The sequence below is a fragment of the Bremia lactucae genome, linkage group LG10 (assembly GCF_004359215.1).
Source record: "Bremia lactucae strain SF5 linkage group LG10, whole genome shotgun sequence".
Lineage (NCBI taxonomy): Eukaryota > Oomycota > Peronosporomycetes > Peronosporales > Peronosporaceae > Bremia > Bremia lactucae.
Window position 1 is genome coordinate 1510425 of NC_090619.1, and position 10184 is coordinate 1520608.

Genomic DNA, 10184 nt, shown 5'->3' on the forward strand with positions numbered 1-10184 from the left:
GCAGAACTCATGCGTCTCGCACGCTGGTTCTTGCCATCGCCCTTTGGGAAGGGAGTCCTCTTGCTGGGCATTTTTGCCCCAGCAGGGACCCTGGCATAGCAGCGAGCCATCATATGGCCGCGCTTGCCGCATTTAAAACAGACCACGTCTGCATTGCCCAACTCCATAGGAGTGGCATCTGTCCTCTCGGCCGACGGCTTATACCAAGCTGTCGCCGAGGCACTGTTGTAGGATTGCTCCTCAACTAAGGCAATTTGGATTGCCTCTTCCATCGTCGACGGCACCTTTCTGAAAAGGGCCTGTCGCGATGGGCCATGCCGTAGTCCGTTCATAAACGTGGGCACCTTAATGTGCTCCGGAATCGGACCTACGGTTATGGATGCGGACAGCGAGCGCATCTCTTGCACATACTCTTGCAGAGATCGCTTCGCCTGTCGCGCCCCAAAGAAGCGCGCCTGAAGCAACACTTCGTTGTTCGGCGGCTGGTACATGGCGCGAATCTTATCCTTAAAGATCGCCCATGAGGGGAACGCTTTTCTGTCCGCCATAAGCGCCGAGTAAGCCCACTCTGAGGCCTTACCGCGCAGATGCGACATAGCGTACGACACCATCCGGCTGTCGTCCTCGATGAGCTGGGCGACACCACATTGCTCCACGGCTAAAAGCCAGTGGACAATCGTGTGCGCCGCAGTTCCATCGAACTTGGGCGGGTCCATCCGAATGGGCCTCGGCTGATGCGGCCGGGCAGAGAGCATCTCAACAGTCCTGTTGAGAGCCTCGCTCCGAGCCTGCTCATGCCTCAGCTCATCCTGAGTCTGAGTGACGGACTCCGCCGCAGCATGGCTCTGTGCCTCGGACGCGGCCCTCCGCTGTCCGAGCACAAATGCCTCAAACTGCTCCAACTGAGCAACATGTTGCTCAGGAGGACTACCCAGGAGCCTGGCCAGGGCTTGTTCACCAAGTCCCTGCGCCATTAGCCCTGCCACCTCCCGATGATGTTCGGAGAGGTGGGGAAAATGAGCCCAATCAATGTTGAGGCTCATCCTCACGTACACACGCAGAGATGCGGGTCGTGGGAAGGATTTCAAGTGCTACCAAGTGTAGGCGGGCACGTCGTAATGCGGCCACGCTCTACTTAGCACACACCCTAGCACAGCGAGGAAGCGGTTTGCACCTGCTTCTCTTGCGTGCAGTGAGGAAGTTGTGGTGGGCGCGCAAGCGACCTCACCCAACACACTAAGAACTCTGGTGAAGTGACGTCACGGGAGCGGTAATCCGTCTCCTCGTGTGCACTTCCCAAGTAGGTAGTAGTTTACAGACTGATTATATTTAATCGTATTAAATATAAATACCTATTTTACCAATAAAAATGTCATCTCTATAGATAACACTTAGTATGTATTGCGAGCGTATCTTTCTAGATACCTCGCGTAACGGATGACGCTAGGCGTCATCCCTCCTAATGTGAATGCACCTATGTGCATCACATACACAAGGTTTAGTCACAAGTGTGAGCCACACCCGAGTGCTGGGGTCTAATTACTTTAATTTAGTAATTGACCATACCCTTAAGTACACTAGTGTACCTGACGGGGACTGTGTAACATTACGGCAACTTTAGCCCGTCACAAATCGCATTGATCACATAGGCTGAGAGCTAGACAAAGACACAATGCATATCGATCAGTAACAAAATTTACGCTTAAAAATATGTGCGACTTTTCGGCGCCCAGTAAGTGCTGGATGTTGCTGGCAAATTCGATTGATAATTTTTAAATCCTGGTTTGATTAACTCTTAAGCGATGGTCCACACACTCCATTCATAAGTAACTAAAGAATGCATGAATGCATGTATGCACCTCACCTGAATTTTTGCAGAAGACAGCGTGCTTGAGAAGCGTACACTGTGTTGCCCACCGCTCTTTGTTAAAATACTTACAGCAAATGTAGATTAATGATAAATCAGGTGAACTTTCGAGAATGATAACTTGCCGTTGCAAGTCATTTGGGAATGGTTCATAGAACTAGCCATTCAACCTAACATTATATCGTAGCTTTGCGCTTCATCACCAGCTTCAAAAAGACCAAATTGTTTAAAGTAAATTCCAAACACTCATCAATCATCTGTAACCACTGAATTCTCAATCAAAATGTGGTTCCTTCGACGTATAAGACTAGAAACGACCATAAAGATCACCAGCCTCTTTCATTTCTGATTCTGTAAGAATCAATACAAAAATGAAAAGGCGGATAATTCCTTCATCTGAACACATAAGCCCACAACATTATTAGTACGTCGAATCCAATTACGCCAATTCAAACAGGAAATTCGCCAATGACGCGATAGACTTACTCGGAATTCCTTTTCGAACATGCGTGCTTAGGCGCTCTTCCACATCTTTAAGGATTGTAAGGTGTCTAGAAAGAGCACAAAAGCCACAAGCTCGAACAAACCAGTTTCCACTCCGTGAATTAGTCTTTGCAGCAAATTGTCAATAGTAGTCGAGCGTGCAAACGACGAGGTGTGCCCATCCTTATCCACCATTTCCCACGCATTGTAACGCACTTGCATATCAAGAGATCCGATGCTTTGTAGGAATCCTATAGAAGCGCGTTTAGAGATATCTTCGTCACGGCGGTGGCTTTAAGCACTTGCGAAACTCTTATCAGATCGCAATCTCGTGACACATTAGCTAATAATAATACCTGATGGTCCAGTATATCTCGTTTGTCATTGTGGCAGCCGGCACACATCAACATTTGAGACACAAAGTTTGAGCTCCTACACAGTCGCCGGGATCGGATGCAAGCCAACTGCAAACGGAGTTTGTCCGGACCGCTTTTGCACGTTGAGATTTGCATTGCTTTCCAACAGAAGAAGAATGGTTTCCGAATTGGAAAGAGTGGCGGCCAAATGCAGGCTAATTTTGCCATTCAGCGTGGGTGCATTTAAATTGGCACCTTTTGAAAGACATTGCTCGCGAAGCTTCGTGTGCTCGCTCTTAACTGCAAATTCCAGCGCCGAAAAGCCATTTGACCACGCAATACGATAAACATTAGCTACAAAGGCTAGCAGCGATGCAGAACCTTCGAGAGACACCTTTAAACACATGAACATTAACGGAGTAAAGCCATTCTTCTCCGTCGCATCGATATCAGCTACTGCATCAATCAAGCTTTGAATGATCGTACCCATGTCGATAGATTGCTCCACGACGTGAAGTGATCGCCTTCCCTTTCCATTGCACACTTTACCATCTGCTCCCCTTTAAATATTTTTTTTTTAACAATTTAAGCTGGCCATTGTGCACCGCTGCGTGAAGCGGCGACCCTTTTCTAGACATGGCTATAAACTCCAAAACCTGCTTATCTCGAGATTTTTATCATGAGCACAGCAAGTTGAGCTCCACAGTCGATTAAAGCAGCCACCCAGCCGAGTACAAGTCTCCACGGCTTACTGCAATACATGTCAGGTAGCACAACATCTCCAACTCTAAAGACAGCAGCTGATAGCAGAAACTCTACAAATGATTGACCATTGTTTTAACAACAAAATCTTCACTCCTCTGCTTTCCACAATTGTGTTCGTTCTCAAACTAAACTTGCATCCGATTGCTCCTGCTGTCTCTTGTATATGCTAAATAGCAATCGACTCCATCCTGTTTTTCCGAAAGCAAACCCATCCTGTGAGTCCGTGAGGAGCGACAAGTGTTCTATCTTCATAAACAGATACCTAGCTTAGAGTGCATTCTCCTCTGCTGATCCCATACCGACATTAATTGTGCAATTAATCAGACGTCTTCGTCTAAACCACTTAATGCATTAGATGCCCGTCTCTGAGCGCACAATCCTTTGCTGGTATTGATCTTTTAGTCGGTTAAAGATCAATGAGCAGCCTAGAGCGATAGAGACATCGAAGCTTTAGTTGCTCTTCTTTTGTAGTGCCTTCAAGCGTCAACGTCAAGCATTGCGCGTCGGTAAATTTGAGACTGATACTGTATGATCGCGGTGAGTAGCCATAGATTATCAAGATGAGCCACGATTAATTTTAACAGTCGTATTTCGACTTGCAAATTAAAAGATTTCTGGATGTGGATCAGTATAAGTGCTACTCGACTAGAAAAATAGAGTCGAGTTTATCAAAAAAAAATCCTGTCACGTCAAATCTCAAGTACTAAACTTTTGAAACAAGCGCAATGAACCGGAGCTTAGCACAGCCGCCGGCGTTTGATCTTGCGCTGCATGTCAAGTACGTTGTAGGTCTTAAAAATAAAAATGAAGACTTCGAGTCTTGCATGATGGAGCACATGCGCATGAGTGGCCTCTACTGGGGTGTGGGAGCCATGGCACTTCTGAATCGCGAGGCAGACATGGAGCCAGCCGAGATCGTGGGCTGGGTGTTGCAATGCGAACACCCAGACGGAGGATTTTCGGGGAATGTGGGCCACGACCGTCATCTACTCTATACACTGCACGCCCTCTTAGTGCTCGCTATGCTAGATGCACTGGATCGGATAAAGCGCGACGAGTGCGCCAACTTCGTGGCGTCTCTACAGCAGCCCGACGGCTCTTTTGCAGGCGACAAGTGGAAAGAAATCGATACAAAGTTCACTTACTGCTCCCTTTCAGCGCTCAAGATTCTCGATAAGCTGGAGCTTATAAATGTGGAGAGCGCTATGGCCTACATTGACACATGCCGTAACTTTGACGGTGGCTATGGCAATATTCCAGGCTGCGAATCGCACGGTGGTCATATTTTTACGGCTGTCGGGGCACTATCGCTAGGATTTGCTCTAGATCAGTACGTAGATGACGAGCTGCTGGGTTGGTGGTTATGTGAACGGCAGTGTGACTCGGGGGGACTAAATGGACGACCTGAGAAGCAAGCTGATGTGTGCTACAGCTGGTGGAATATTTCGTCGCTAATTATGATTGGAAAGCTTGACTGGATCAGCAAAGAAAAGCTTATTGAATTCATTCTTGCGTGTCAGGACCCTGAAGATGGTGGTATTGCTGATCGACCGGGTAATGTGGCCGACGTTTTTCACACATTTTTTGGCATCGCTGGATTGTGTTTGCTTGGCTACTTTGACCGGGAACAGAAGAACCACCCGGAATATCGAGGGATTCGCCAAATACATCCGTCTTTTGCCATTCCCACCGATGTGGTTGAAAAATTGCAATTATCAGCCGATATGATCATGCCAGAAGTGCACAAATAAATCCTTTGCGAAAGTCATCATCGCATTTTAAATGTCACCCATAAAAATTGACAGGTAATATTTTGATAGATGTACCGCAAAAACATGTTTGCACGTAAATTTAAGTGGTTTAATTATCGCTTCTGGCACGCTTCGTGCCAAAATGCCTAATCAGCAAATACCAATGTCTACAGTTCCATTGCTGTGACCTCCTCGACGACAATTTTGGCTGGAAAAAGCTCTGTCTTAGAATTTAAGACACCTAAGCAATATTAGTCAGCAGACATAGTACGGAGGAGTCGATCGAATAGATAATAATACATACAAGTCGCTCCGCGTGGAACGTGCGTGACGATGTCTCGATTGATTCGAGAGCGCAGCTCAGACACCTCGTTGGGCTTGATACAATTAAATTCCTTGACTACTTCAACATTGCCGCTGACCTTTTTAATGGTCGTCACGTCGACATTGCTGCCCGAGCCCAGGTCGTTAAAAATCCCAGCCAAAATTGCTTCCTGCACAAGTTTTTTCGCCTCGTCTTCCTAAAGAATTGGTTTAAGTTACCGAACGATTGAAAATTTTGGCTTTTTCGTATATACCGTCATCTCATCGTAGTAACCGTGCTCAAATACAGACATGGCGGCTAGACTACCCGATCCCATAGTCACAAACGGTAACTTGTCCGTGCTAATTATTGTATACCATACACAATTAGCAAAACAGTACTTACTCTCGAACGTGAAATCAAATAGGCGCACCTTCCGTGAGGATAGATAGTGTAGAGATGTGGACCTGTAATGTCTACGCCACCGAGAACTAAAGCCGCCGAGACGTGGCCCTGATATTGAAATAGCATCCGCTTCAACAGCGTCATAGCTGTTATCACGCGCGATTGTGTGTTTGTATTCTTCACAAGACACCAAAAACGATAGTGAGCATAGACCATTAAATATTCGGATGCCTTACCAGACGATGCAATTCCAGCTGCGAAGAAATAAGTGCTGTAGTGTTCTCTGTGTCGGCAGCAGTACCGGCACCGCAACAGTATATGTTGGGTGCAACGTAATGGATCTTTTCGCAATTCTTGTCCATCACGATGGAACCTCCCGTCGAGCGCGTATCGGCGCCGAGCACCACGCCATCCTGCAATTTAATATCGATAATCCGTAGCAGCATTAGTATTTCGATAATTATTATTATTTTGTATCCCGCAGACCTTGTAGACAACACCAACGATGGTCGTGCCCGTTTTGGTTGCTTTAAGCTTTTGCTTGCCGCCCGACTGGCTTAGGAGAAGCTCATTGCGTCGGCAATTGTCGAAGTTGAAACCTCCATACAGCTCCTCGGCCACCGGGAAAGCATCCCCAAAGGTGTTGTGCGTACGGCGGAAATCGGTCATTCTCGTGTGATACGCGTTGTTTGAATATCTAAGAGGGAGGATCCTTGACGATTGTAACTAGCAATAGCCTCCAAAACCGCATGTGTGCCGGCATAAGTTTTTATTAACGAAAAAATGCCTTCGCTAATTGGTCATAAGTGGCTCTGACGTATTACTGGCTACGCTCTGTGTCGAGTGTCGCCTGCCAGTCGTTTAAAAAACTATAATCAATGTAAGTAAGCGACAATTTAAGCCACTTCATTCCCACCGCCAGAAGCAAAAGCATTCGTTTAACATGGTAAGTTTATGCGTTACTTATTATAAAGGATGCGTTGATGTGCTCATCACTAGAGGGAGACCAAGGATGCAATAGTTGGTGTTAAAAACAGCTAGAAGAGAAACAGCTACGACCGTCCACCTTATTGAGTTCTAGCTCCGATTTTAAAACAACAAAGCTTGATCGCGTCTCCCTTTATAAAATTTGCGCTGTACTGCATTCAAGCCAATCCTCTAACGAAGTATTATCTCGATCTGCTGCTTCTATGTAGTCGCTTGTCATTAGCCCGGACTTCCAGCACATTCTGCGTATTCTTAACACCAATATCGATGGTCGTCGTAAGGTGTGGATCGCGCTGACCGCTATTCAAGGAGTCGGACGACGTTTTTCCGTCATGGTCTGCAAGAAAGCCGAAGTTGACGTATCCAAGCGCGCTGGCGAGCTCACGAACGACGAAATTGAGCGTGTCGTTGCCATCATTCAGAACCCCTTGCAATTCAAGATTCCCGTGTGGTTCCTCAACAGACAAAAAGACTTTAAGACGGGCAAGCACTCGCAGGTCGTGGCAAACAATCTGCAAGGAAAATGGCGCGAGGACTATGAGCGTTTAAAGAAAATCTATGCTCACCGTGGTCTGCGTCACTGGTGGGGCCTTAAGGTGCGTGGCCAGCACACCAAGACCACGGGCCGTCGCGGTCGCACGGTCGGTATTCTCGGTGGCAAGTAAGTTAATGCTGCTTCTGGGTGACATTTTTACGTTGTTCTTCGCGAGTTCGCGAAGATTTTGGCATTATGTTGTGTTCGATAATCATCGCAGTGCAACAAATGGGATGATTTAAGCAATATTAACAAGAATGCTTCTTTCAATAATTAAATTTTCAAGATTTATTTGTAGCTACTAATCTGTTCTACGAAAAAACAAAACATTTAAATAGTAAAAGCAGTAAATACCTAGAAGTTCCAGCAGTAATGTGGTTTATTCGAGCGTAGCTCTTGATCCTTGTGGCATCCGCCAGGTGTTTCTGTAACAAATGAGGCAGTCTGAAAATACTACCGTCCAAGAATCTTTATTTAATGATCCGCTGGTATCCCCATCTTTTGAAAGCTGTTCATCCATTGAACTGTATGTTAGCGCAGTGATCTTTCACAATGAACTTATCAAGTGCATGGACGTACGCCTTGGCCTGTTGAGCATAAATCTTTTGCACCTTCAGCCGGAAGAGCTCGTCTTCAGCATGGTATTTCTGCAACGCAGCCGTGAAAATCTAGACAAGCGAATTGCTTAGCTACTGTGATTATGCGATAATAATGACACAATGACAATAACCTGTTGCGAGATTCCACAAGCCTTCATTTGGGCCTGTGTCATGTGCTCGACATGTTCCATATACAAGCTTTGAAATTCCTTCATAGCTTTTTCCACGTCAGTGATACCCTCTGCTCGAGCATGAGCAAGCATGTCCACCATTGCCTTTTCCATGCTCGCCACGATTTCCTTCAAAATGTCTAGCGTCTTGTCAGCAGTTAATTCATCTGGGATTTCTACGGGTGCTGGAAACACACTGGTGAAAAAAACACCGGAACAGTCAGTATCATCTTGGCTCTTGTCCTATTACAATGCAAAACTTCATAAAGTCGAAAAATCATCTCACATACGATAGCATAAGGCTATTCAAGTCCTCCTGCAGCTTGAGAATTTCTGCATCCTGCGCGTACTTCTCGAGCGCATTTTGAATACACTGACGGCTCCACTGGCGACTGGCAACTATCTGATGCTCAATGCTTTCCATCATCTGATACAATTGCGACAGCTTTGCCTGGTGAAACTCGGCGTCGTTTAGCTCCTGGTTGTTGTCCTTTAAATACTTACGCATGGCGCTTTCAATCTCGGGTAATTGATTCTGTGAGTATTAAATGCGAGGCAATATTTTTAGTACGATTATTTGATAGCAGCCCATGCACAAAGCGTACGAAGAGGTCTTTAGTTGCTGCCGTGAGTTCCGTGAAGAAGAGTGCCATCTCAGACTGCGAAATATCTTTACAGACAAAAGGCTTCGCCTCGCCGGCTGACGACGAAGAGGCACTCCAAATCATTTTCCCCATACCAAATAAAGCACCTACGATTGCAATACCAGCCACAATGCTCGTAGGGTCCGCCTTTACAATTAGTGGCTGTGCGCAAATGACATTAGCCTTCTGGACGCTGTCTGAAAGGATACGCGAGTTGGAGGAAAAGAAATTGACTTTGGAGGTTGTAAAGCGTTGGCCGTGCCAAATTAAGGTAGAAGATTTACTTGTTACTCTTGATGACCGGCGGAGATGCTGAGCTGCGAGACGCATCGGTCCAAACATTATTGCACTGTCGAATGCGTAATTTTGTTTGGTGTGTATGCACAGACTTGAAGCCGTTTCTGAAAATCAAATAAATATGGCCAATTGGATCATCGTTGAGTGCAACTTCGTCCGAAGGACCACAATCGTCTACTTTTCATTGCTACCACCAGATCGCGATTTAGACATGCCTTTTGCAATATTAATTGCAAATTAGTGCGTTTCTTATGCGTAAGGATTGGAGGAGTCCTGGTGTGACGGACTAACTTCCTTATGTTAAACGCCCGTTAAGTACACTTAGAAGAATTCAATTAATTTGTGTGAAGTTAATTGACCTGTCACTCGGAAGAGGTTCATTTCTAACCCACTCTTGTGTATGTGATGCACACAGGTGCATTTACATTAGAGGGTATGACGTCTAATGTCATCTGCGAGCTGAGGTATTTAGAACAAATACGCTTGTCATGTAGGGATGCATATCTGCAGAGATAGCATCTAATGATTGGGGAAAGGTTTTATATTTAACACAATAAATCTATTTAATTATAAAATGTACTTCCTAGTACACGGTGCGCACATGAAGACGGGTGACCGATTCCGTTACGTCACATGTCTAAGCGTACAAGTTCGTTGGGTGAGATCGCCTTAGGGGGCCACCAACTACGTCACTGTACGTGAGAGAGTATGGTAAAACTGCTTTCTCGCACATGCTTAAAGGTGTGTTGTAACGGGGTGTATCGTTACATGAAATTAACACGAAAAGGTTGTTAATTAATATTATCTAAAAGGTAGAAATATTTGAAGGAAATTACTTTAAATAGTAATTTCCTGAATTCTTATCCATAAATAGGTATAGACCATTATGTCTATTTATTCCGCAGACTAATCAGCTGTAGAAGTAATCAAAGAGAGTTACGAGATAAGATAGATAAGAATTCATTTACATGTTTAGTATTAGTTTATAGTTAAGACAACATTTACAAAGATAGATTAACAA

General features: G+C 45.4%; 4 protein-coding genes across 4 annotated transcripts; 2 read left to right on the forward strand and 2 right to left on the reverse strand.

The window, feature by feature from the left end:
- Positions 1-4196: 4196 nt before the first annotated feature.
- CCR75_006853 (uncharacterized protein) lies at positions 4197-5222 on the forward strand (the record flags this gene model as incomplete). Its single annotated transcript, XM_067964918.1, has 1 exon — positions 4197-5222. The coding sequence occupies one exon, from the start codon at positions 4197-4199 to the stop codon at positions 5220-5222; it is 1026 nt and encodes a 341-aa protein (XP_067814642.1).
- CCR75_006854 (uncharacterized protein) lies at positions 4205-6653 on the reverse strand. The gene is made up of 6 exons (XM_067964919.1): positions 6418-6653; positions 6168-6344; positions 5960-6108; positions 5801-5888; positions 5527-5743; positions 4205-5463 (listed from the first exon to the last, which is right to left on the reverse strand). Exons 1-6 carry the CDS (start codon positions 6598-6600, stop codon positions 5390-5392), a joined length of 888 nt encoding a protein of 295 aa, XP_067814644.1. The 5' UTR covers positions 6601-6653; the 3' UTR covers positions 4205-5389.
- A 121-nt stretch (positions 6654-6774) lies between these two features.
- CCR75_006855 (uncharacterized protein) lies at positions 6775-7583 on the forward strand (the record flags this gene model as incomplete). Its single annotated transcript, XM_067964920.1, has 2 exons — positions 6775-6877; positions 7128-7583. The coding sequence occupies exons 1-2, from the start codon at positions 6875-6877 to the stop codon at positions 7581-7583; spliced, it is 459 nt and encodes a 152-aa protein (XP_067814645.1). The 5' UTR covers positions 6775-6874.
- A 382-nt stretch (positions 7584-7965) lies between these two features.
- Positions 7966-9208, reverse strand: CCR75_006856 (uncharacterized protein; the record flags this gene model as incomplete). The annotated part of the gene is made up of 4 exons (XM_067964921.1): positions 7966-8121; positions 8184-8465; positions 8509-8757; positions 8828-9208. 4 exons carry the CDS (start codon positions 9206-9208, stop codon positions 7966-7968), a joined length of 1068 nt encoding a protein of 355 aa, XP_067814643.1.
- Positions 9209-10184: the final 976 nt, after the last annotated feature.

What these genes read in the sequence shown, in the direction of transcription:
- CCR75_006854 (XM_067964919.1), bottom strand. Translation starts at nt 6,600, where the DNA reads ATGACCGATTTCCGCCGTACGCACAACACCTTTGGGGATGCTTTCCCG. An exon ending in TCGTTGGTGTTGTCTACAAG is followed by an intron (nt 6,345 to 6,417) that starts GTCTGCGGGATA and finishes ATTAAATTGCAG; the next exon opens with GATGGCGTGGTGCTCGGCGC. An exon ending in CGTTCCACGCGGAGCGACTT is followed by an intron (nt 5,464 to 5,526) that starts GTATGTATTATT and finishes AATATTGCTTAG; the next exon opens with GTGTCTTAAATTCTAAGACA.